The sequence below is a fragment of the Lepidochelys olivacea genome, assembly GCF_965140295.1.
Source record: "Lepidochelys olivacea isolate rLepOli2 genome assembly, chromosome: 18".
In the NCBI taxonomy this organism is placed as follows: domain Eukaryota; kingdom Metazoa; phylum Chordata; order Testudines; family Cheloniidae; genus Lepidochelys; species Lepidochelys olivacea.
This window is the reverse complement of record NC_140428.1, coordinates 25721268-25748357: the sequence shown is the minus strand read 5'-3', so window position 1 is coordinate 25748357 and position 27090 is coordinate 25721268. Positions and strand designations below refer to the sequence as shown.

At 49.2% G+C, this 27090-nt stretch overlaps 2 protein-coding genes across 6 annotated transcripts in view; one reads left to right on the top strand and one right to left on the bottom strand.

Moving 5' to 3' along the window:
• Positions 1 to 4552, top strand: part of PANK4 (pantothenate kinase 4 (inactive)) — a 31695-nt gene extending 27143 nt beyond the window's left edge. Inside the window, exon 19 of the mRNA XM_084651791.1 lies at positions 1929 to 4552. Coding sequence (XP_084507917.1) covers positions 1929 to 2142 — 214 coding nt within the window. The 3' untranslated portion in view covers positions 2143 to 4552. The remainder of the gene's footprint in view (positions 1 to 1928) is intronic.
• Positions 4553 to 4637: 85 nt separating this feature from the next.
• Positions 4638 to 26296, bottom strand: LOC311532851 (putative glutamate receptor). Of its 5 annotated transcripts, none has more exons than XM_084651747.1 (11): positions 26048 to 26296; positions 21393 to 21498; positions 18151 to 18182; positions 14430 to 14492; positions 13514 to 13693; positions 11677 to 11903; positions 10202 to 10299; positions 9359 to 9576; positions 8711 to 8936; positions 7651 to 7898; positions 4638 to 6680 (listed from the first exon to the last, which is right to left on the bottom strand). In XM_084651747.1, the coding sequence occupies exons 1-11, from the start codon at positions 26279 to 26281 to the stop codon at positions 6588 to 6590; spliced, it is 1725 nt and encodes a 574-aa protein (XP_084507873.1). In that variant the 5' UTR covers positions 26282 to 26296; the 3' UTR covers positions 4638 to 6587. The 5 variants fall into 5 exon arrangements, with proteins under 5 accessions (XP_084507873.1, XP_084507874.1, XP_084507875.1 ...); XM_084651748.1 differs by lacking the exon at positions 26048 to 26296 and adding an exon at positions 24562 to 24638 and having other exon boundaries at positions 21393 to 21501; XM_084651749.1 differs by lacking the exon at positions 26048 to 26296 and adding an exon at positions 24562 to 24628.
• Positions 26297 to 27090: the final 794 nt, after the last annotated feature.

Below are 27090 nucleotides of genomic sequence, written 5' to 3'. Positions count from 1 at the left end.
CCTGCATAAATCCAGGTTCTCACATCCCCCCACCCCCATACACACACAAACTCACTCTCCTGCTGGTAAAAGCTCATCCAAACTGACCAAAAATTGGATTTTAACTTGAAGAGTGGTCAGTTTGGATGAGCTATTACCAGCAGGAGAGTGAGTTTGTGTGTGTATGGGGGTGGGGGGATGTGAGAACCTGGATTTATGCAGGAAATAGCCCAGCTTGATTGTCATGCACATTGTGTAAAGAGTTGTCACTTTGGATGGGCTATCACCAGCAGGAGAGTGAATTTGTGTGGGGGGGTGGAGGGTGAGAAAACCTGGATTTGTGCTGGAAATCACTTTAGATAAGCTATTACCAGCAGGACAGTGGGGTGGGAATAGGTATTGTTTCATATTCTCTGTGTATATATAAAGCCTGCTGCAGTTTCCACGATATGCATCTGAGGAAGTGAGCTGTAGCTCACGAAAGCTTATGCTCTAATAAATTGGTTAGTCTCTAAGGTGCCACAAGTCCTCCTTTTCTTTTTGCGAATACAGACTAACACGGCTGCTACTCTGAAACCTGTCTTAAAGTAGTTTTCTCAGTCACAGGTGCCTTATATACTGGATTTGGTAGCAAGCACAGACTGCTCTCTGCCATACATGAGGTTAACTTGAGTCCTTGCCCCGGTGCAGAGAAAAGGGGACTTAACCCCAAGATTCAGTCTCATCGTGCAGATTCCTATTGTCTAGTGATTAAATCAAAGCTGCAGTAAAATCTTTAACTCGATGCAGAAAGACAGCGATCCTTTCCAGCAGCCCATTGAGAAGCTGAATGCCACTAGTGCTTGTTTTTTTTCTAACATCCTGACCCCATCTGTACTTGGCACAATTGGACTTCTTACAGCTTTGTCACTTGTAGAACTAGATGTAATGCTTTATTTCCTATCCTGCGTGTTGTTGCCTTGGCACCTCATTCTCTCTAAAGAAGTTAACTGGAACCCTTTGCTTGCATTCTACCTGTCTTCTGAGAAGGCAGCTAGAGCACTATAGGCCTGGCTTGAGAAAATTGCAGGGGGAAGGGAGCTTGAGGACATCTCACAAGCCCTGCTCTATGTAACTTTGTGGCTCTTGGTTTCTCTCAATTGGTATTTCCAAATGGGCTAGAATGAGTCTCCTGCTCCCTTCTCATCCCCTAGTTGTTGGACTAATTGCTTTAAAAGAAGAAACAATGCATGGGGAAAGCAAGATAGCCCTCTTGGAAGAATAACCAAATCAACCATTCCTAACCTTCCCTGATGGAAGGAGAGAACTCGCTGTAGATACGCTAGCGGTACCACCTATATGGTCTGGCTAAGTGTATATCTACCTTGAAATCGTGGAGTGAGTGCAGCTTGTGTAGACATACCTGAGCTAGCTTCGATGGCACTAAGTCAGGTACTGGAGCCCTAAAGCCATGATAGCACAAGCTAGCAACCGGAATAATTACCTGAGGGTCTGGGAAGGCTTCTGTAGCCTTTCCTGATACCAGCACACAGTTAACTAGGATATGTCTAACACAAGCTGCAGCCACAGTCTGTGATTGCAGTGTAGACATTAAATCCGCCTGCCATGCAGGGTAAAGTCTCTGGAGCGCCTGAAGGTGCTCTCTGCAAGCCAAATGGACTATCAGGTAATAGCAGCTATGCCGGTGTAGTGTAGATACTTTGTGCACCCATGGAAGGGGTTTTTCCATCAACATAGGTAATCCACCTCTGATGGTAGCTAGGTCAGTAGAAGAATTCCTCAGTTGACCAGTGGGGGTTAAGTCTACTTTACTATGTCACACAGGGTGACAAATTGTTCACAGCCCTGAGCAATATAGTTAGGTCAACCTATGTTTTAGGTGTAGTCAGATCTTACTCCATTACTGACATAACTGGACAATTAAATTTTCTATCTGCATCTCATTACAGCCGGCTGGACAAAGGCCTGGCCCTGCTGGTCAGGGAGCGGAGGACTGACTTGGTTATAATTGAAGGGATGGGCCGCGCTATCCATACGAATTACTATGCAGCTCTGCAGTGTGAGAGCCTCAAACTTGCAGTCATCAAAAACTCATGGTTGGCTGATCGGCTGGGCGGAAAAATCTTCAGTGTCATCTTTAAGTATGAAGTGCCACGCAAGTGACTGGGGTGGAGGCCTGAAGTATGGCAGCAATGGACTTGCACTAGTTTTACTTTAATTGTAAAGAATGTATTTTTATTACGACAGGGAAAATGAATTCACATGAAATTCCATATTTATACTGTGCTTTGTGACTTAAAGCAACAATATTCATTATATAAAAAATACACCCAAAATATATATGTATATCACTCACTGTTTATTTTGGTAAGTGTTTATTTTAATGCTGCAGTATTTGTGATGGAAAGACTTTATTTTTTTGTTCTGTGAGACATTCATATAGAAATATATTTAAATGTCAATGAACTCTTTTTATATATCTCTGCTTACTATGCCAGCAGTGACTTAGCACATACCAAATAGAGTTTTTAAAGTGCTGAAAGCGTTTGACTTTGCATTTGAATATTTTAGTTCATGAAATACTTCAGACCTTTCTAAATTCTCTCTTGTTAAGCTAGGAAGAGACTTATTTCCTTGCAAGCTCTGAGCAGTGTTTATTTCAGACACACGGGAGCCTAGAACAGTAACTGACCTGATCGTCAATGAGAGCAGCAAACTTACTGCTGCTAAGATTTATCCAGCTGCTGCAGGGTGAAGTTAAATTCCTGAAGCTCGTCCACCTCCATTCCTGGGTTTTATAGTCTTCTGGATCCCATCTAAATGGGTTAAGGAAAACCAGTCTCTTCAGCTAAATTGTCTAATTTTTTAAGACTGAACCAAAGCAAGCTCAATTCCTCGCCCATACAGCTACTTAAATTAGACTAGGAATTAATCTGGAATAAGGCCTTCAAGAATTCCCATGTACTCTCTTCTTCCATTTGATATTCCTGTACCCTAAAGACACAATCAGCTAATGCATGCTTATCTTAATCTGTTCCGCTTGTTAAACCCTCCCTGGCAATAAGATTTTGGCCAATAAGATTGCCTCCCTGGCAATAAGATTTTAGCATGGATATGTGTACGAAAGTACACATATCCATGCTAAACTACTTGGCTTTTGTTGATCAGCTCAAAGCACTGTACCTACACGCCGGGTAACAAGTGACTTCAGGTCACGCTCAAATTCATTTCAGCTCTGCTCCAGTTTCCCTTAAATAAAGGCAAGTAATTGGAGGGTTATGGCCAAATCTTCAGCATCAAATAGCCATTCAGAGTGAATGGTAATGATTCCCTCCTGGCCATTCTCCAAGGATACCTGCGAGAAGATGCCTGTTTCTTCTCTGCTCCTGATATTCTAAATAGTGGAAAATCTGTAGTAACGTAAGCCTGCTTGGTGAAGTCTCCATTAGCTTGCAAGGAAAGATACTCCGTACTCTTCACTGACTTTCACTATAGAACTTTAAATTAGCAGCAGTATCCTATTTAGGGTGACCAGATGTCTCGATTTTATAGGGAGAGTCCCGATATTTAGGACTTTTTCTTATATAGATACTAATTACTCCCCACCCCTGTCCTGATTTTTCACACTTGCTGTCTGGTCACCCTAATCCTAGTGCACCTGGACCCCAACTCCATGTAAGTATCTCTAGGGTACTTATACACCCCTCTGTGTTGCACCTGAGCAGTTCCAAAAAAGAAGTTTTATCAACCAGCTGCATGAGTGAGGAAGTACCTCTTCATTTTACTGATAGACTGCTGAGACAGAAAGGCCAGTCCAGTGCCTACACCCCAACGCTATCCTTCTGCTACAGGCTACATGAATATAGCATTCAGAAGGGCCTCTAGGTACAACCCTGCTACTTCTACTTAACAGGTCCCAACAAGTGTTGTCTAGAGGGATGAAAGAGCAGAGTCAACTTGTCAAGAACTAATTTAATTTAGTTTTAAGTAAGTCACATGCTCTTTTTCAAACAACTTTTTTAAGGGTGGCGGACTGGTTACGTTTGCAGTGGTGACAGGCTTTCATAGTTTTAAACAGCATTTGCTATGTGGCTCTCAGCCTTGTATTAAAGCACTAGCGTGTCTCTTACAAGAGGAGGGATAGTCTCAGCACAGAAGTCTGCTCTCCCCATGAAGCACCATGTATTTACACAGTAAACTCCAGTCAGCCCGAAGGTGAATATGAACCATAGTCAACATGCTGCTGCTTCTTCCCTCACCACCCAGCCAAACAGTAAATGAAGGTCTCTTACCTTTCCGGGGGTAGATGGAGATCATCACTTACTTTATTCTCCCTTAAATTAGATTAGATCCCTTATATCGTTCAATCAAAAACAAGCCAGACAGACAGTAACATTGAATGTTTAATTTGAAAATTCCTACTCTGTAATAGCTGGGATTAAACATGTCCTTAAGTAACTTCAGCCAAGTGATCAGACTGTTCCTCTAACATTTTTACAGGTTTCAGAGTAACAGCCGTGTTAGTCTGTATTCACAAAAAGAAAAGGAGTACTTGTGGCACCTTAGAGACTAACCAATTTATTTGAGCATAAGCTTTCGTGAGCTACAGCTCACTTCATCGGAGTATGCATCTGATGAAGTGAGCTGTAGCTCACGAAAGCTTATGCTCAAATAAATTGGTTAGTCTCTAAGGTGCCACAAGTACTCCTTTTCTTCTAACATTTTTAGCATCCCTTATGCTTCACCCTCCTGTATATACTGTTAGGTGCCAGGTGCAAAGAGACTCTACAGATGTTCCTACTACCACAAGGCAATGCATGTTTCCCAAGTTTTGCAGTTGCCAATATTCAATATGTTACTGAAATTGACTGTCCCTCTTCACCCTTTCCCACTACAGCCAGGCAAAACTAGCAGCAGATATAAGGCAGTATATACAGGAGGGCAATGCATATGCTGTGTAACATGCTCTGCCACTAAGCCCAGCTCTTCTGATATGCGGAAAGGCAACCAAAAGTCTCAGAAACCAAGGGTAAGAACAATGCAACTTCTGTTGGATCACACGTTAGTTAAATTGGCCCTGCTGATTTAAGAGCCAGGTTATTTTAGTTGATTTACCTCATTTTATTTAGTTCAAGCTCAGCATAACTGAGGCCGTTAATATTCCATTGCAGTCACTCTTTCCACAGGTGGCTGATATTAAGTGAGTCACTCAATTTGAAAACCGCAGGCAGCAAGATTTGCACCCTCCCCCGCCCCCCCCCCCCTTTTTTTTAAATAGTCAATACATTTTCACTGGGAAAAAACTCACCTTCGTGTGGTCGGTGAGTGAGACCTAGGAACTTGAGACTGGAAGTTTTGCATGAGAGTGAATCTCAATCATTGTGCCCTTCAACATGCTCCTGGCTAGCATCTCACTTGGAGGAAGTTATACTGATAAACATTGGCAAGTGGCAAGCAGCTGCATTAACTTAAAGGCTAAATATCAGTTTGTTTTTTAATAGAGCTGTTCCCATGCTCTGGCTCCGAATAAGTGTATTTTGTCTAGCAAAGCTGTTCTTTGATACTTGTTATGTTTTCAGTATTCAAAGCTCTGTACAGACACAATCTTTGTCATACTGAAAAATGGCAGGCAGTAACCTGGGCAGCACCATGGAAAATGCTGCTTATTCTGTTTTACACTGCTCTCAAAGTCTCATTCTAGAGTCTCCTAAGCTTGGTTCCAGAATATTCACACTGATCCCCTTGACTTGCAGCTCCACGTGTCATTCAGTTTTGAGCATTTAAAATGAACAATTACCACTGATGGAGGTTGCTGGCTTGACAGCCACAATCCTCTGCTGCGTCACAGAGCAGGGACAGCTTACATGCATCACTCTGAGCTGCAGGCTCCACTTCTAAAGGTGCGTCTACACTGCAGCCGAGGGTGTGACTGGCACAGCCTGCAGACAGACTTGCAGTAGCTGGTACTCGAGCTAGTTCACTCTACACAAGCTGCTAGTCACATCCCCAGCTGCAGTGTCGCCATATGCTAAGGGTATGTCTACACTGCAGTCAGGTGTGACAGGGGCACACACAGACTGGCCACAGCTTCACTTCTAGTTATTTGAGCTAGCTTGGGTAACATGGGCTAACTGCTTCAAAACATACCCCAGCATCAGCAGGAGGGCTGTCCAGCCCATGCTGCTAAGGCTTCACTGCGATGGTTAGGTGCTGCAGTCACACCTCCAAGTCCAGTGTAGACAGAACCTTGTATGAATGAGGTGCTCATTCTCCACGTTTGCTCAATCCTCAACCTTTGAGCTGTGACTGTTTTACGAGGGCCACCCGGTAGCCATCAGATGCTGACATCTTCAGTAATCATTGCTAGGCTGGATTTAGTGCTCTAGAGCGGCCAGGATCTGGAGTCAGGCCTCTGAGCTATTTAGTTCTCTGTCTGCAGTTCAATCGTTATAGAGATTGACCTTTCCTAGTGCTAGGGGAGCTACACTCTAGGTATACAGAGATACAGTACCAGTGCAGAAAACTCATGCAGAGAAACAGCTACTACTGAATACACACACTAGGAAAGAAATTGATTAACACGGAGACTCCACTCCCTAAAGAGGTTCTTATGGTTTAACCTTCTCTGGATTCTCTCTTGCACCTTCTTTTATTCTGAACCGATGACTCATCTCCTCGATGAGAACAGAGCAGCAAGATTTCTGAAAGATATGAAGGGGGTGGGGGAGGAGAAGGTGTTCCATGTGACCCAGAAAAGTCCCTTTTAATATACACAGGGCCTTGGTTGTACTAAGGAATCAGCTGAGCACAACAAGGCTGAGATCCAAGTACAGGAACTGCAAGAGCTGTCTTTTCTTTGCATTCATTCCCTTACTTGTCAAAGCATTCGTTAGAACTACTGGTACTTTAGAACAAATTTATCATTGCCAAGGAAACAGGACAGAAGTAGCAAATAAAGTGGGTGTACTGCCAAGGCTTTCCACTTGCACTAGTTTTACGGCAGCATAACTTAAGCAATGCAATTGACGTTAACTCTGACACACACTCGTCCTCTGTCTGTCCACAGCAAGTTAGAAGGCACACGGATACTAACTATTAACGAGAGTTAAACAAAAATCAAGTTTTTTTTCTTATCTTCTCCAGTTTATTCCCTAAATAAATTCGTAACCCTCAATGATATCATCACGAATCACAGGCTGTGGAAATGTTATAGATCATCATTCGAAGTGAGGAATAAACAGATTTCTTTCCATAATGGAGATCGTAGTTTTGTGCAAAGATCCATAGTAATACAGAAAGATGTTTCTAAGGATACATCTATACTGCAGCTAGAGATGTAATTTCCAGCTTGAGTAATTGTAGCCACACTGGCTTTGACAGAGATAACAGCATAGCAATGGTGTCATGGGCTAACAGCTCATGGACAATCCTGTCTGAGATCCTAGGTACATACTCAGACCCTAGCTTTGCGACCTGAGCTGGAAATAACTTCTCCAGTTGCAGTGCAGATCTACCCCATGTCAAATGTTTTCCACCAGGTGGGGTCCAGGACACCGCTCTGACTTGCTACTTACATCAGAGGAGGTGCAGCTGTACTGGGGGTAGGGATCTAGGTCCATCGCATGAGAGTAAAGCTGTGCAAAGGTAAGGAGGTGTCACAGTGCCACTTACCTTCTCCCGTTCAGCAGCATGTCGGCTCTTGTTTGACAACTCCACCAAAGCCACAATCACTCCCAGCACGAGGCCAATGGCAAGAACCAGGAAAAGTCCTCCCATGGCTTGCGGTTTCAGAGGACTCCATGTGTCCGGGCCCTTATGGAAACAGGTGGTTTCCCACCACTTGTTACGTAGGTAGTCCAGGTCGCCTGACTCGCCCAGTTTCAGCACAGCAAGGGAGAGTTTACTGGCCCACGGTGATCCTGGAGGGTAGCAGAGAGAAGTGAACTGGAGCATTATACGACACTTGCACAACTTACTGCTAGCCGCTCAGGCACAACCCATAAATACGCAGCAGGCAGTCGGTTGGCTGCTGCCTACCACCTCTGGAATGGCTGCAGTCCAGGCATATATTGTGTGTGTAATTGTTGAAGCTTTTTGAGAGGAAAGATGGGATAACCATGACAGATAATGTTAAATCTTTGCATTTTAAAAACAAACAGTCACATCTCAAAACAGCCATGCAGTAGGAGCGGCTGAGCTGTTGAACAGCTATGCTATCCTCATGCCAGTCCGCCTAAAAAATAATGAAAGAGATATAGGGAAAGGCAATGTAAAAAATACAGGCAGAACAGCCATTAAAGAGAACAATCATCAAAGCCTTCCCAGCAAACTTTTACTTTTTTTTAAAGTCCTTAGTATGCATCGGCTGCTATTCTGGGACGTTGGGGCTACAGAAAAAAAATTAACCAATCACTGACTGGCAGAGGATTCTTTAGCCTCTAAAGAATGAAGGGTCCGTGTCAGAGAGCAAAACTTTGTGAGCCCAAAGTCATCAGCAGAATTAATATGTTGGATATTGACGTTGCTTCGGGTCACGGAGCTCCCCTCGGAGTCTCATGGCAGGAGAGGCTGTTTTGGACCTGGCCCATTGAAGTTTCCTATGTCCCATGGGCCGGCAGAAGGGCACTGAAGTGGATCTAGAAATCAGGGGTTCTTAGCTCTGTGGTACAGTTACTGCAAGTGAGTTGAAAGGAGCTGGCGGGGTGGAAACAAAGCAGCAGACATGTCTCACCCTTTGCTGTGGCCAGGCCGAATCCCCGTGCTCCAACAACCTCGGGAGCCCTGATCAAATTGCAGTGCCTGGCTGCGAGAAGATCTTGGGATACAGATTCCCCAATGAAGGCATAGTTCGATTCCAGCACACGCTGAACCGCCTCGTGGTAGCTTTTGACTAAAACATGGTCTCTCCTCTTGTCCATGTACTCATAGATCATCTGATGGATGGGATTCCTGGAGTTCTGCAGCCCACAAAGTAAAGCGTCAACCTCGCAGTGATCAAGGAAGCGGCTGTACAAGACCGGTGTGCACCAATTGCAAAATAGCCATCTGGAGAAGATAGTTTAAACTCTCTCTCCCATTGAGCCTCTGCACTGAGAGCTGCCAATGCACTATCCCTGGTGGGGAAGTTAACCAGTCTCTCAGCAAAGTACACAGGTTTCAGATAAAAGGTAAAGCGTCACCAGGCAGACCGGGGATACACAGCTTTAAAAGTCAGCAAGAATTGAAGTGGGAACACACCCAGCCTATGCAGGAAGCTCACTAGCTAAGCAAAAGAAGCTCATCAAAGCTTGGCTAGCACAAGCTGTCTACGTGCGGAGTCTGACTCTGAGCACAATCGCAGCTCCTGGGCTCTTAGGGACTCTACAACAGGGTCAGGCACCTTGAAGAATTGAAACGTGGAGGAACTTTCTACTGTCCCAAACTCGATCTCTCTCTGCTTCACGAGATCTTCAAAAGTCTGGATTGGAAGCGGCTCGTTCCCAGCACGCAGCAAGGCGGTGAAATTGGCAATATAGGCAGCCAGCAGAGAGAGGGTGAACAGCCACCAGATGGCAGCAATGATTCGCCCGGACAGTGCTTTGGGATGAGGTGCTGCACCTGCAGAGGAGAGAAGGCAGCTGCAGGGTTCGCAGCTTGACACGCTCACGAAAGGGACAGCGCAGGCAGCCGGGAGCGGATCCATGTATTTAAAGGGACTCAGGGAGCTTGAAAAAGTGCGTTTCTCTTTATTTAACGACACTCGTCCCGATGGAAACTTCCCCGGCAGCACTAGAGCCCAGCACACAGCAGCCATGGCTAGTACATGAGCCCTGGACAGCAACTCAGCCTCAGCCCAGTCCACCCACCCGCTGCACGGAAACCACACCGATGGCCAGAGGCAAAGGAGAGCCTGGCACCCTCTGACCTCAAACACCGGTGTTCAGGTAACGTCCCTTCAAACCACCTCCCACTGCAGCCAGACTCCTCCACCCCTCCGGTACTCAAGCAGAGCGATGACTAAGGTACTGTCTGTGGTCCAGTGGGCAGAGTTAGTGCTGCAGGACGCCCTGCTGAGATGGCCTTCTCCATCAAAATCAAACAGGCAGGGCCGTCCATAGAGCAGAGCATGCCAGCCGCACACAAGGTCTTTACACCGCGATGGATGTGGGCCGAAATGGTGCGATCGGCTCCCTGACAGCTGTAGGTTTAGCTGGTCACACCCACAGCCCCACTAGGGTCCTACCTTGCAGGGTAAGAGCTCCCGCTCCAAACCAGAGGCTGTTCAGAAAGGTGAAGTGGTTCTCCTCACTCTTGGGTTCCTTCCATTCACAGGGGCTCAGCCTATGGAAAGAAACCAGGTGTCACAACAGCCCTGCCAGCATCAACCGCAGAGGGGCCGGGGTTGTTCCGTGGCCCACACAGCTCCAGTCTATGATTCAGTGACTGCGTTCCTGTTTGGAGCACCCGGGCCATGACCTTGGAAGCGACCAGCTGATGCTGCCCTCGACCTGGGGTGCATCGCAGCAGTGAAGGCTTGGGACGGGTGCATTGCCCAGAAACACAGACAAGCCTCCTTCTCCCAACCTGGCCACGGTGGCAGCCAGCTGGGAGGAACAAGTGCTGGGCTGCGAAGCTGGGCCTTCCGCAGGGAGTGGGGCGGCACTGAAGGGAAAGACCTGGTACAAAGCGAGCGGTGTGGGCCCCAGCACACTGAGATCACTCTGCCCTGGGGGCATGAATGGTGGCTGATATGCACTGGCACTGGGGTTGCTTAACTGCCCCAGCCTATGCCCAGGCCAAGGGAGAAGAACAAATCCAATGAGGCAGTTCCAAGTGAGAGAGGCAGGAGGGGGAACAGCTCAGATGATCACCAAGGCCTCTGGTTACTGGGGGGCTGGGCTAAGAGTGGCCCTGTTCACATCCTCAACTCTACTGAAGCAGTAGAGATGGGCTGTGCAGGGTGCTCGGGACAGGAGGCGCAGCGAGTGGATCTGTGATGACATCGATTCCACAGGGAAATCCCAGCACAAGGAAGGCAAAGCAGCAGCTGCTGTTCTAGCCTGTGGCTGCAGGGGGGCCACGCTGCGGCTGGCTTGGAAGTGGGGAGTGAAGTTCTTCCTCCCGCATCATGCCTGGATATCCCTGCTCTGCATGGGCAGGAGAGGAGAGTAGCGTGACCAGAGGTCCCAATTTTATAGGGACAGTCCCGATTATTGGGTCTTTTTCTTATATAGGCTCCTATTACTCCCCACCCTCTGTCCCAATTTTTCACACTTGCTCTCTGGTCACCCTAGAGGAGAGAGAATTCCACCCACTGAAGCCAGTGTGAGTGAAGCACCCAGAGGTGAGTTGCGCCTTAGACACAAACATAGTCAGGTTTAAGGGGAGAGAAATTAACTGGGATGAAGGTGAAAGCACAGGGATGAAATTCGTGTGTTTAAATGGAGCATCCAAAGCTTCTTAGAATGTTAGAGACATGCTGCATGTGACTATCTAGAGGGGAAGAGACCCTGATTTTGCTGAGATCTCTCAAGTACTGTGGGCCTTAAAAGAGACACTTTATCTGCACTTTTAGCCCAGTGAGCTGTTCTGAGGTGTGCAGAAGCAAATACAACCCAGTGCTTTGGCTAGGAGTAAGGGTCTGTTCGGTGCCTGGGGAAAGCAATAGGTCCCAGAGAAAGCCAAACACATTGTACAGAACAGCAGCTGTATTTTTACCTGGCTGCAAGGAAGAGGCAGAGGCAGGTCAGCAGGTAAGCAACCATCAGGCCAGTCCAGGTCTCCTTACTGAAAGGAGCAAGGAAGCCGAAGAGAGAAGCACCCTGGGAGGCAGCATCCTTCCTGAGCAGGATCCCGATCCCTGTGCCCAGGAATGGCATGGTGAAGGAAATCACCTCTTCCCTCACTGACGTGATCGTCAAGGGAGCCACAGCGAGGTCTGCTTCCTGCAGGACAAGCCGTGATGTCTCAGCAACCCTTGGGACACAAGCTGGAGGAGTCTCAGTTCCCAGTGGACAGGTGGCCACCGGACAACCCCCATCACTGTCCCACTTAGCAGCCTACTATTTGCCATTCTGGCAAGCCATCCCCATTTCGGGAAGAGCCAGGGCTGAGAAGCAAGTTGTGTCTCCCAATTCTCCAGGCTGCAGCATTTACAGGCATGAATCATAGAATATCAGGGTTGGAAATGACCTCAGGAGGTCATCTAGTGTCCAACCCCCTGTTCAAAGCAGGACCAATCCCCAACTAAATCATCCCAGCCAGGGCTTTGTCAAGCCTGGCCTTAAAAACTTCGAAGGAAGGAGATTCCACCACTTCCCTAGGTAACGCATTCCAGTGTTTCACCACCCTCCTAGTGAAAAAGTTTTTCCTAATATCCAACCTAAACCTCCCCCACTGCAACTTGAGCCAGAGCCAGGATTTGGAGAGCTGCAAGTAGGTACACAGGGCCAGACTCAAGGCAGCGTAGGCTCTAATTTGCAACTTGCCACCAGGTGGCAGCACAGGACAGGACAAAGCGCCCATTCAAACGTGTCCTTAACTAGTTTATTGTAATAAACCCAAAGAGGCCTGCTTTCTCCCTCCCTCCTCCTCCAAAATCTACCTGGAGCTACATACACTTGGGCTGGCCCTTTATTTCTGGACCAGCCCTAGCATGTATTCAGATAGATCCATGGAATGTGAAAAACAGGAAGCGTACAGTAAATGCACCCTTGTTGAGCAACTGCTATGACTGTTACTCTGTTACTATGCTGTTACTCTGAAACCTGCTATGACCAAAAGTTTTCAAAGTTACTCATGTCGGTCCCAGGAAATCAGAGAGACAAGGTGGGTGAGGTCGTATCTTTTACTGGGCCAACTTCTGCTGGTGAAAGAGAGAAGGCTTCGAGCTACACAGAGCTCTTCTTCAGGTCAAGAAAGCTTGTCTCCTTCACCAACAGAAGCTGGTCCAATAAAAACTGTGACCTCACCCACCTTGTCTCTTTGAAAGTTGGCAAGTGAGTTTGTCCCAGCCTCCAAGGCGTTTGCATCAGTTTCATTCTGACTCCGTGATACCAGCTAGCAAGGGCTGCACCTCGGGTGTATTTCAGCCAATTGTTTGGTTTTAAGACAGTTTCCTTTAAAGCCTTTATCTTCGGCACATCAGACTGAATGGAACACTGCGGCCACTCGGTTGCAATCCAGTACCTCTCAGCAGTCCACGAGGCAGCACAGCTTAGTGGTCTGAGCACAACACAGCAAGCCAGGAACTCCCACTTTCCTTTGTGGTCTTGTGCACAGTCATGTCCCATCTCTGTGTCTCAGTTTCCCTATCTGAAGAATGGGGATAACACTACTGGCCTACCTCACAGGGAGGCCTCCATGCCAAATGCTTGCCAAGTACTGCGTGAAGAGGAGATGTGCGCTAGGCACTTGGATTGTTAGTGCTGAGGTGAAGTGGGAAGGGTGACAGCTCCCTGGGGTTGTCAGGGAAACAAGAATCCCCGGCGGGGGATGCTAACGTGGTTGTTTCCACCCCCACACCTGGGGAAGTTCAGCCCTCCCGAGAAGTCACCTGCCTGACGATCTCGCCGACCATCCCGGTCCAGTTCCCACTGGAGGAGACAGCCCCATAGCGGCCATCTTTCACTATTGTCACCTTGTAGTTGAAGTGCAGCTTCTTGGCGAGCATGTCCAGCAGATCCAGGCAATAGCCCTCCAGCTCTGTGCCTCTTGCCATCGCATAGGGGTCTTGCTGCACGCAAAGGGGCGGGGGTGGGGGAGTGGGGAGGAGAAGGATGTTTGAAACCAGACAGCTCCACCATCAACAACCAGGAACCGGCTGTGAGATCCTTCCCCATTTCAGCAGCCTCCACCCCCCTCGGCCTGCCAAACCCCCAACAGATGGCCACCTGCAGATTCAAGACCTGGTGACAGAACCCAGGATTTAGCTGTGGTGCTTCCAGGGCCTGGAAATCTGCTCCCCACACACCTCCTCCCTGGTAAGAGATGCTAGCAGTCACTCATTCACATGAAACATAGACTCCCCCAATCCTAAAGCAGGGCGGCCTCGTTTTTTACCACTTAGGCTTTTATTTGCTTTTCACATGATCTGTCTCTGCTTTTGAGCCTCCTGACAATGCTGAGCGACAAGCCTGGGCACTACCAGATTCCGCTGCGGGACACGACTCAGTGGGCATTGGCCGCGTCTAGCTGGGAACAGGCCCAGCTCTCAAGATAATGTGTGTTTGAAAGAAGCATCCACCCAGCCCTCCTGCTGGATTGGGTCCATTCTGTCCTGGAAGCCTCCAGGCACTCTTCCCTCTAGCCTGTGCTAGCTGGTACCTGAGCGCCCTAGAAAGACTCACTGAAGACAGACAGAGGAAGGGAGTTTGGTCTCAAAAACAGACGAAGCCACGTGCAAGCCTAGGGGTAGGATGAAGAGAGTCCGCTACCCCAGCTGCTAGCAGCAACACGCTCCTTGGCCTTACCAGGATTGTTGTGACAGTCAGCGTCTGAGGATCCGTTGCCCCTTGTCCTTCCTCATCGCCACCCTGCAATGCAAAGCATTCAGGGTGAGCAGCTGGATCTCAGCCATGAAGTGCGCCGGCTCAGCCCGACCCATTGTTATTGTACCTAGGGGCCCAGTCACGAACAAGACCCCATAGTGCGAGGCACTGTACAAACACAGAACACAGACGGTCCCTGTCCCAAGGGCCTTACCATTTAAATGGTACCACAGAATTAGCAAGCCTGCTTTCAAGCTGTGGGAAAGCAAATGGCACATGCCATCGGGAGTGAAGGGATGGCTGCAAATTCCACTTTCCACCCATGCATCGAGGGTTGAATGCTGGCACGTTCCTGACAGCAATGAGTGAAACTGCCCTCTCTCTGCCCCGTCACACATTGTACCAGGGTCAGCACGGTGTAGTGGACTTAGGAGACCTGCACTCTATTCTCAGATCTGCCACTGGCCTGCTGGGTGACCTTGGACAAAACATGTCTCCTCTCTGTGTCTCAGTTTCCTCACCTGTAAAATGGGGATAGCAATACTGCCCTCCTTCATAAAGCACTTTGAGATCCACCGATAAAAAGTGCTGCATCAAAGCCAGACACTTACCAACACGGCCCTGCAAAGTGCTGGATAAATACTCTCCACCACCACAAAAGGTGGAAGTTTAATATCATTATCCCCATGTGGGGAAACTGAGGCACACGGCAATGCCAAGGCCACCAGAAAAACTAAGCGTCTCCTTTCGAGGCGCTCAGCATAGAAATGGGAGGAAGGGCTCGATCCAGCAAAGCAGACTCATTTCTGCTTTCTGCACTGGAACTCCGGGGTAAAGGCATCTCACAGGCATGTGTTAAATGGTTCTAATAATGGCAGACTCACCGCTGGGGTTTATCCGGTTCACACACTAAACACCTGGCGATGCCCCCAAGGTCCTCTGTGCCTTCCCCGCTGGGGCAGGTGGGCACCTTGCAGCATCAGAGAGCCACACTCCAAAGTATGAGGTTTTGCAGCAATCCACTTGCCACATGGTTCTGCAGGAACACAGGCCCTGGTCCTCCAGCCTGCAGCCCCGGCACCAGGGGGCCATGTTCAGGGCAGCCAACTCTCCATGCTGTTGCCAGCACTGAACGTCTAGATTTAAAGGGCCAGATTCTCAGCCGGTGTAAGTTAGCACAACCCCACTGCAGTCAATGAAGCACCATAGCTCTTCACCTGCTTTGGAGCGGGCCCAGTGTTCGCAGCAATATGTCTCCCCCTCCCACTCGACTCCGTCACCTGTCACTCGCTCCCCAATGGTAATTAATAAATCACAACCGTTTACTTTATCATGTGTTGCCAACATATTTTACCCAAACAAAAAATCACTTTCCATGTTGTCTCACTTCTTGGGATACACAGCACATACACATTCTTTCAAAAACGATCAATTTACACTGCAGACAAAACAGCTGGAAGCCAATTAAGGCCTCATTAGAGCTCACTTCCAGGAGGCACAGAACGGCAGGGAGCATTAGATAAGGGGGAGGTAAGGAAAGCACAGATTCAGTTCTGCATGGAGCACTGAACTGGAAAACAGTGTTTTCCTACCTTCACAGCCCTCGCACGGCCACCGTCGCAAGGTTTTAGGGCCAGAACCTGACCCATTCTAAAGTTCTTCTGAGCTTTGCCTGAAAACAGGCCAGGTTCTATAAGACGTATTTACATCTGCTTTGCTGCCAAAAGAAACACCAAGAGCTACTATTTTTGCAGGAGGTGCAGCAGAAAAAGGGGGTCTGATCTGCCAGGGTGTTGAGTGCCCCTGGAATGGAAGGAGCTGGGCACCTCCCAGAATCAGGGCCTGAGTTGGGTGCCATCCGTCAGCAGCTAACGAAGATGCTGTTCTAGAAGCAATGCTGAAATTGCTACTATCGCACAAAGCGCTGCAGAAGTCAAACGAGCTGCGTTCGTTTCAGTCCCATCGAAAGAACTGAACGAGAAGAAGAGACAAAAACTTGCCCAACGGGAAGAGTCGTATTGATGGGGAGAAAATAAGGGACCCTGCAGGAAGCTGAAGTATTTATTTTTGTAATCAGCAACACAGCAGGAGAGTGAGTTTGTGTGTGGGGGGGTGGAGGTTGAGAAAACCTGGATTTGTGCTGGAAATGCCCCAACTTGATGATCACTTTAGATAAGCTATTACCAGCAGGACAGTGGGGTGGGAGGAGGTATTGTTTCATGATCTCTCTGTGTTTATAAAGTCTGCTGCAGTTTCCACGGTATGCATCCGATGAAGTGAGCTGTAGCTCACGAAAGCTCATGCTCAAATAAATTGGTTAGTCTCTAAGGTGCCACAAGTACCCCTTTTCTTTTTGCGAATACAGACTAACTCGGCTGTTACTCTGAAACACAGTGAATGAATCCATCTGTTTATCTACCTGCCTCCCTGTCAGAAGCAGCACAATCTGGTGGCTAGAGCACCAGCGTGGGAATTTGGGGTACGTCTTTACTGCAAAGAAGTCCCCCAAACCCCACAGCAATTGCCACGAGCTTGCAAGGCTCACGTTACAAGGCTAAAAATCACAGTGTAGATGTTCCTGCTGGAGCTGGTGCCTGAACTCCAAAACCCTCCCCCTTCACCAGATCCCAGAGCTGCCTCCAGCCAGAATGGAAGCATCCACACGGCTACATTTAGCCCCAGAGCGCCAGCCCGAGCCAGCTGCCCCAGGCGCAGCCTGACTGGCACAAGGGGTTGTTTTTTGGAGTGTAGCCATAATCCAGGAGAGCTGGGTTCTGTTCCCCACTCTGCCCTCTGTGTAACCTTGGATAAATCACTTCCCCTCTCTATGCCACTGTTTCCCCTCCCTCCCTTTTTGCATACAGCACCATGCACAACAGAATCCCTAGCTTGGCTTGGGCATCTAGACACTATCTAATATAAAAATAATAAAGGGCATGTGTACCTGGCAGTTGGAGTCAGGTAGATACATCCGTGCTAGCTTGAATCTAGCTGGCGCGACTCAAACAGCAGTGAAGGCATGGTAGTGTGGACCCTGGCTCAGACCAGGAACGCAAGTGTGGACCCGGGTTTCCAGGCAGATTCATGCAGCACATGCTGTCATGTCTTCATTGCCAACCTGAGCTGCATTAGCCAGATCACAGCTAGCGTGGGGATGCCTACCCGAGCTGCTATCAGACCTGCAGTTTATTTCTAAACAGGATTAGATTTAATTAGTAAACGTCCTTTAATTGCCTATTTCTTCCTTCATGCAAAAACCTGGGGCACTGTCTCCCCTTTCCCCTGAATTATTATTAATTGAAATTATTGGCAGTTAAAACACAACTTGAGGGCTAAGAACAAGGATTTTGTGCGTGTCTGGCTAAAAATGCAGCATTCCATCATGCTGAAAAAACAGACAATCCAGTGTTTGTTCTGACCCTCAGTGAGGAGTTTATTTCCATCGTCCTGAAATAATAATAGCTGAAGGTTGGTTTTTCCTTGAGGCTTATTTTGATACGGCAAAAAATTTAAAATCCATTAAAAAAAAAAAACCACACACACACAGGAACCGATGTCATTAACCATGAAAATTCATTACAAAAATTAATCCTTCCTGATCAAACTTTATGCACTGACAACACTAATACCAACAACCCACTCTGGAGTGAAACAGGCCTTTTCACATGAACATTCACAGCTGTGTACTAACAAACTGACATACCTTACTGACAGCATTTCCAGTCTCGATAGCTCCTGCAAATACAAACAAAATGTTCTTGGTGAGGGTTACTCTGCTTTTAAAGGGCAATGATCACATTTCCTAGGGGGGAATTCGATCCAGGGAATGACTCTCCTTGATTTCAGGGGGCTCTGTATCAGGTTCAGAGTTTGGCTTCATGACACTTGATGGGTTTATTCTGTGTGCTCCCTTGTTCCCACCACACTGTTAGTGGGCAGCAAATACCTACAGATACATGTGGCCAAATGCCACAATCCCAGCTGCCACCAGTACAGAAAGCCCTAAATGTTCGCTCCAGGAAAGGGTGCCCAGGGACCTCACCTGCATCCCTATGGGAAAGCCTTGTTGCAGCTGATAGTGATGGAGACACGTTCCCTAGTGTTTTTCAATCATCTTCGCTATGAAATTCTGTAGGGGGGGCAGGAAGTTATTAAAAAAAAAAAAAACAACACCCAGACATCAGAGCGAGGCTCCCATACTCTCCAGTTGCATAGGGCTGGGGCAGCAGAAGGCACCCGGCCGTGCAGCCACCAGGATGGAAGCAGGAATCCTTCCCCGCCATGCCCCATTATGGAGAGCCCATTGGCCCTGGCATGGCATGCAGGGTGCTGGGAAGATGCCGTGTCTTTGAAAAGAGTGAAATGAAGACAGGGACCCCACTGATGATGGCACTGGGGAGAGAGAAGAACGGACTCCAGCCTGAGCTGCTGCCTCCTTGTGCCACCCTCGGGAGCACACAGAGCAAAATGCCAGTTACTGCTACAGGAGTTTTGTCTGGTGCGTGACAGCACGGCCTAGTGGGCAGGGACTCAGGAGACCTGGGCTCTATTCTTGGCTCTGCCACTGGCCTGCTGGCAAATCATTTCCCTGCACTGTGCCTCAGTTTCCCCATCTGTGAAATGGAGACAACGACCCTGCCCTCCGTCGTAAAGTGCTTTGAGATCTGTGGCTGAAAAGTGCTGTATAAAAGCTGGACACTATTATTAGTGGTGAGATCAGGACTCCTGGGGTCTATTCCCAGCTCTATCACCTGACCTTGAACAAGTCCCTTTGAGCCTCAGCTTCTGCATCTCCAAAATTACAGCTAATACTCACCTCCCACCCCAGGATTGCAGTGCTAAATGGAAGTGCTGGACTAAAAGCGCAAACAGTCCAGAGCATCGTTTACTAGCTGCACAGGATCAGTTTTCCACGGGAAAACACAAGCCTGTGTTTTGGGATGAGAGAGATACCGACCTACCAGCCTGCAAGGCCAAACCCCGAGCAGAATTCAGAGCACTTTCAAATGGAAGCTGCTGGGCTCTTTCATTTAACAAAGGTTCATCAGCTTTGCCTCTTCTGTTCTCAGGCTGAACTCTAGCTCAATGTAGAACAAGCCCAGCTTTCTCCTTCACCGCTGCAGTTCTCTGGGGAGCTGGAACCTCCTCAAAGGAGCTCTTTTGTTGTTTCAGAAGTTAGAGCCAGCACGAGTTCCTTTGGGTTCCTTTTTGAAGAGTTTCTTGGAACTCTTGGAACAAAACAAGCATCTGTGTTGAAGTATTCAGCCCCCCCCGCAGCGGCGCTGCATGGGGCCGTTCAAAACCCTCACTGTCAGAGCCGCATCCAGCTCTCACTGTGTGAAAGGACGGTAAATAACCGAGCAGGGTAGCACTCGCGCCAAGCCCAACAGCGACATTTGCACCCAAATCCACGGCCGGCCCTTTGTGAGAATCCAAGTACACAGCACAAAATGAAGGGGGTAGAGGAAAACAGAGACAAACGGGAGCTGTGAGCCACCTGGACACAGAGCAACCTGTGCTGGGGAGGGCTGAAGCGCTACATCTAGGCCACGTAGGCGCTTGCTCCCTGCCCCTTCAACAGCAACAGGCTCTGCTCCAGGGCCAAACCGCCACGGCCATTTCCCTCCCGTGACGAGGGCGCAAGCCACGGAACGAGACGTGGGTTCCAATTTCGCAGGCCGCAAAGGGAGGGAGGCTTTTGGGGCCTAAGCCCGTCTCCAGGGAACCCAGGAGAGGCCAGGAGCGGGGGAAGGGACAGGATGAAGGGACTGCGCTGCAGAGGGGACACGTCCAGCTCCCATCGGCGGTGTGGGCCTGGTGCTCCACTGGAGGGCAGGGGGGAGCCGGAGGGCTGCGACATGCATTGACTGTGCATTTTGGGGACAGCAAGGCCAGCAGCGCCTTCGTCCACCCCGCTCCGTGCCCCTGACCTCAAGCCTTTCCCAGTGGCAAGAGGCCACCTCAGCTTCCTCAGCAACAGACCTGAGATCTGAGAACTGCAGGTCTCGTATTCTCAGCCCTTACCCCATCCGGTCGACATGCCACATGGCACAAGCGGCCTGCCAGAGGAGACCTTAGCCCAGGGCTTTTCCGTTCCGCACGGGCAGTGAGAGACCCTGCACCACTGTTCAGAGGAGGGGGCTTGACCCAATTTCCTGCCCCCTCCCTGCTTGCCCTAGAGCTTGTTCCTGAAGCAGACGACTTGGGAGAACCTAGGAAGTGGAAGGAATCTGAGCAGCTGAACATCAGCTCCCTTGGCTACACAAGCCCCCTGAGCAGAGGAGAGTAAACTGGCTCCTTGTGCAGAGGGCTGAGGGAGGGGTGAACCCGTTCCTCACTGTGCCAAGCCCCTGCCAAGCTCCTGTTGCTGTCTGTGGATAGCACTAGGGAACGCAGCATCAATTATCCACAAACCAAGCAGGGCTTTTCTCTCCCTCAAACACCTCCCTGGAGCCCCTGCGTCCCCTCAGGGACACACCATGCCCGGGAGGCCTGTCAGAATGACTGCTTCCCGTTTCACACTTCCCTTCCAAGATGCTAACAAGTTACATGAAAATACCACTGGCAAGGGGCAGGCTAAAGTGGGGAATGCTGGGGAGATTTTAGCTACAGACACCTCACTGATGTGGTTTAGCAAAACCCAGCCTCCCTTCCCAGTTCTCTCCAGCCAGTTTGCCTCCTGGCCCCACTCATCCACTCTACAACCAAAACGGGGTTAGCCACATGTCTCCTAACCTGGTGGCAGCATGGTTACAAGCTGCAGTGTAGAAGGCACCTGGCTGCATCCCTGTAGCCAAGCTAAAGCCTTGGACAGAGCAGAATACACAAGGGACAGTCCCGTATGCTCGCATCAGTGAGGGAGCTGCACAGATGACCGCATCCCAAGGTAGAGTGAGAATGTGTCTGGATGGTCCCTCCCACGTCTGGAGCAGACTTTGCTCTCACCTGCCAGGCGCGATCCCCCCAGGAGCAGCAGGCCCATCGTCACGCACAAAGCCAAGCGAAAAGCTTCCTCCATCAGGGCGGAAGCAGCTGGTGCCCAGAGGGAGCCCTGCTAGAGACAAAAGGCAGGTAGGGTAAAGTCAGTTTCACAGTTCACTAGGGCTGGGTAAATGTCACGGCATCGCTGATTTTCTGCATTGTATTTTTAAAAATCTCTGACTCAAAGGGAGGTCTCCAGGGGAAAGTATGACGGCTTATGGGACCAGGCACCTCAGTGACGGGTCACCAGTGCATTTCACTGCAGCAAAAGGGCCAGGACATGCCACAAGCAGGGTTCTCCAGTCACCGTTCTTGCATCAGAAGGAAAGGGGAAACGGGAGGACTTACATTTCCTCCTCTGGCACAATTAGCGTGCCGGGGCAGAAGAGAAATGGCTGCAGATGTGTGTGGTAATGAGGTGCTAATAGGAAAGCAGTGTTCCTCATTAGCCTGCTTGGGCTGGCAGGAGGAAGAAAGCAGAGTGAGCGCAGAGCAACTGGACACAGGCCAAGTACTGAAATCTTGCTGGTTTGTGCTGCAGCCTGAGTTGCAATTAGGGCAGGATAAACAACAAAAAAGGAGGATTTGTTTTCTGGGAAAAGAGTCAGAATTACAAGTGTCAGCTTCAAGCAAAACTTTTCAGGGATTTTTCACCAAAATGTTTTGAAGTGAAACATTTTCATTCTGCACCAAACAATGAACAAATTTCATTCTGAATTGTTTCCTCACAAAACTGGAAACGTTAGAATGTTATGAAATTTTTTTTTTAACAGAAGTTTTCCTAAAGTTTGAAAAGCCGTTTGTCATTGAACAACTTTGATGAAAAATTTGCAACCAGCTGTAATTGCAATGACAGATGCAATGGTGCTGTATTATGCCAAGTCACACAGACCATTGCAAAAGGCTCTAGTTCCTCTATTGCCATAGCACGAAACCACAAAGCCAGTGCCTGCCCCAGAGAGCTCACACCCCAGGAAATTATACAGAAGAGAGGGCAAGATGCTGTAATCTTGGAAATGACTCGCTCCCTTAGTGGTTTGAGCACAAATAGCTGGTTAAGAGACAAGGTAAGGAGAGGGATCTCTGGTCCCCCGTCCATAGAAAATAGGGCAGAGCAGCTAGCTAAGCCCAAGATTTTCAGAAGCAACTTGTTATTTTGGGTGCTCAATTTGGTGCATTTTAAAGGGCGTGATCTGCAGACAATGGAGCACCTGCCCTCTGGAGCTCAGGACCCCTGGCGGTGCCTCACGCAGGGCACGCAGTATCCAAGCACCCAAAATGACTAGCCACTTAAAAACCTTAACACACTTTTCCAAGGCCCTGCCCACACTGCTGAGTTACCAGGGCACAGTTTGGTAGCATCAGCCGCCTCTAAGGTTCCCACCACCATCGCCTCAGATCTTGCTGGAGAGGGTAGATGGAATTCTCTGGCCCGGACACATGGCCCAGGCCACCTCTCTGGGGAGAAAAATAGGTTTTCTCCCAAAGCTGATTCGCTCTCATAACCCCACCTCATTGGCTGAATGAACTGGGTCTGCACAGCCTCCCAGATCAGCTCCTGGCCCCCCTATCCCTAGTTCAACCCTTAGCCCAGGGAAGAGACACGTCTCTCAAATTTACCTTGCTCCGAAAAGCTCACCTTCTTTTTCAACTGGACAAACAGGCAGCAGCTCCTCGTGTTTGAATGCTGGGCTCAGGACTCATGGTCCAGTTCACACAGGTCAGATCTTGAGAGAGGGCTGGATCCGGGGAGGTGCTGAGTGGCTTCAGTTCCCATTAACTGCGGGACTTAGCACCACTCAGGATCCCAACCAGAGAGACTGCCAGCTTGACAACCAAGAGGGTCCCAGCAAACCTTGGTGCTGGACAGACTCACAAAGCTCCCCCAGTTGTTCGCCCAGTGTGGGAACTCACCAGGGGAAGGGACCCAGGGCTAAAACAACAAATCCAGTCCTCCCAAGTGCTAGCAGCTCCCACAGTGACTCATTCAGCACCTGTGCTTCCCAAACTGCCTCTTAAATGCTTCCATTTATATTTTACTTCTTCCTCCCAGCTCTAGTGGCGCTCACCCCCAGCCCGGGATCCCGCACACACTCAACAATACAAAGACACAGTTGTTTCCCTAGCGGATTCCCTCTAGGTTTTCCTTCTCCCCTCCAAAGAGAGCAAGAGGAGCTGAAAGAAACCAAAGCTGATGCAAAAGCAGCCTTTCGGGAGTAAACATTACAGCTGCCTTCTTCATAAAGAGACTTCAAAAGTGGGGTTTGATTGTTAAATCCCAAAGGCAGGGCGAGAATTCAGTCTGGGGTGCACACCTGGGTTTCTGGAAAATCACTGCGGGGTGGAGACTGAGCAGCAGCTGCAGTTAGCTGTTGCCAGAACACCAGGTAAATCAGCCACCACTGCACATAAAGAAAAAAAACAGTCCCCACCCGGGTTACACTGCAAATTGAGCTCTCAGCCGTTTACAACAGAGCACATACAGTAAAGTGCTGGATTTATTTCTAGTGACTTGGCATCTCCACTCAAGGAATATCCTGGATTTGCGCTGGTAGTGAATTGCCTGTGCCTGCCATAAGCAAACAGCCTGGTGAAATGCTGGTTAGCAGGAACAGATTCCAGCTTTTCCAGCTTCTTACACTCAGGAATAAAACCTGGGAAGGCCATGCAAACATGTGTCATGCTCCACTAGGAAACAGTGTGTGACTTGGTCCCAGTAAGCTCAGGCACAAGGGGAAGGAAAGCCCCAAAGGGTTTCAGGGCATCCCAGTCTCCAGAAAGCTAGAGAGGGGGCTAGACTAGAGCGACACAGCTCTAGGGAAACTGGCTTGGAGTTAGCCCTACTGTTGTTCACAGGGAGAGGGCTAGTCACTTCACTAGAAGCAGGAGGGGAGACAAGCGGAGCTGGTGCGCAATCTTCGGGGGCTTTCCCCTTCTACAAAGAGTTAACAAATACAAAAGCTGTCAGTATTACCAAACCACCGTTTGCAGAGTTCTTGCAAGTTGCCATGTTCGCTGCCAAATCTAGCTAGCAGGACAGAGGACCCCAACGGGCGGAGCTGAAAAGCCAGCTGCACACCTGGCCTTTCAGCTAAACAAGAAGAGGAGCAATTCAAGGTAGCGTCTCACTTACAGCGATTCCCTTTGCCTCTCCTAGACTGGTTTGTCTGCCAGGGGACCGCAGCAGAAACGACTCTGAGCTGGGATAAATCGAACATGCAGGCTGGCTCGCCCCTTCCCCTAGATAAAGGGTTGGACTCAGTAGGAGGAGCCAGGCGAAGGGGACTCCAGCAGGGAGAGTGCTGGCTATTGTTCCAAGCACGCAGCAAGAGCCCCTTGATTCTGGGAAGGCGAGAGGGGGCTCACGCCAACGCAGTGTCATACCAACAAAGTGGAGGGCTCAGAAGCAGAGTGCTCCAACAGGCAGGGTGCTGGGCTCAGACTCAGCAGACTCGGGTTCTGTTCTGGCTCTGCCACCAGATTGCTGAGCGAGTCTGGGCAAGGCGCTTCCCCCACTCTGTGCCTCAGTTTACCCTCCTGCTCTTTGGCTGGCTTGTCTCCTTATACAAGTTCATCGGGGCACATAGAATCATAGAATATCAGGGTTGGAACAGACCTCAGGAGGTCATCTAGTCCAACCCCTGCTCAAAGCAGGACCAATCCCACATCTAAGTCACTAAGGCTATGGGCTGGGCTGTCTGACAGGTCTGTTATTTACCATAGTGTTCAGGCCTTCCCACAGCATCAGGACCCTGTGATGCTAGGTGCAAACACAAACACAGTCCCTGTGCTGAAGGGCTTCCAGTGTAAGGCCACAACATGTGGCCTACAAAGACTGGGGGAGACCATCAGATGTGTAGAACATACTTCTCGGGATAAACCCCCCTCGCTGCAAGAACGTGCCAGGAGACAGGCAAGCTGTCACAGACCAAAGGGCTCACGGCGTTCACAGACGAACCAGGGCTGGCTCTGATCAGCGACCGCTAGAGAGTTCAGTGACTTTGCAAGAGAAAACTGATTTGCAGCAGGTGGGTCTTGCCTCTAGCTTTGCATGTTAACAGCCCAACTTTCAGCCATGTAAAGCGTGCCCGGACCCCAAGGTGACAACCACCTTAGGACACTATCAAACAGCGAGCTGATAAAGCAAGGTATGGTTTGCTGGGTGCTCCTTGCTGCACGTCAGGCGACGGGGAGGCCCTCGTTACTATCTGAAGCCTCGTTGCCCCTCGTTAATCAACTGTTTAAGTGAGGAATTAAATTGTTTTTTTATTAAAGAATTTATTATAATTATATATAAAAACTGGCAAAGTGATTGAGAGTTTGTAGGCGTATTCACCAGTGTTTTGAAACACGCTATAAAATATCTGATCACACACAGATTTGTGTGAAATCCTGCCCCTGCCATGTCTCCTTTACCAATTTCCACATCAGAAAGAGCCAGCCTGGAGCGCAGTGCTATCCAGGCAGAAACGCTGCTTTGCCCGGTAATGTAGGTACATGACCCCTGGACGTTTAAATTCATACCCACTTGCAGGAACAGAGCTTCCCTTTCATAGGGAACTCAATGCAATCTGGTGCAACGCACCTTGCAAGGCAGTTGAAGTGTGAAGGCTACAGACCTGGATTAGAAGGCACAATTCCTGCTCCAGGGAGCTGCTGCCCTTCACCAGGGTCCACTGTCGCCCCTCTGTTGGGTGGTACCAGATGCCCACGGCCTTGCAGGGTGGCTTCCCAGAAGACGATACATCAGCGCTGTGGAGGCTGGCTTTAGTTGTACACGTACCGCAGCCCGGAAATGAGGTGGTCAGAGGGAACAGGGCAACCCCTTGTGGTAAGATGAGGCCCTGAAACATAAACCCTTGTATCAGAGGCCCGGTATGAGGCCTAAAGCCTGAACTAAAGGAATGGTCAAGACTTTGTTAACATAAAGCAAAGTTAACCTGTGAGCCAGAGGCAGGCCCTGCTCACAGAAGCGGGCAAGGAAAGAGCTGATGTTGCAAAAATACACATACCTACAAGGTACTGGACACTAGAGGTACAAACATGTGCCAGGATGGTACCAGAACACTCCGATACTCACACATTCCACACAGATAACAAGGAACAGGCGGACCCATCCTAAAGACAGGGGCAAAAGGGTAATATGAAGGCTAGAGTTGTTTTGTTCGAACCAACATGTACAAGCTGATAGGCAGCACCTTACTATATGGAGGGGTTGTACCTCAATACGTCAGGAGTGAGGTGTAACTTGTTTGTACCCGTGTATAAGAATTTACCCCTGAGAAGTTGTCTTGTCACGCTTAGGGGGCAGCGGTAAATCCCACCGCTGACGGAGTTATCCATTGTCAGGGAGCACATATGTACTAGCAGAACTGTACACATCTGATCTGGGGAGCGAGAAACTGTGTTTCGTTTGGCAATAAACCTGGATGGGTGCCTTCGTACCTTATCGGAGTCTATGGTCATTGGGAGTTCTCTCGGGTCTGCTGTGTCAGTGATCTGCAGAGCCGGGGCTGCACACAGAGGGAAGACACCCAGGCAGCCGACTGTTATCAGCACTGAACAGAGCAGAGCACCACACCGGTGACGTCTGACAACACCCCTTCTTCCAGGAATCTTGGCCCACCACCGTTCCTAGGGTGGAACTCTGCCTCCAGCCTTG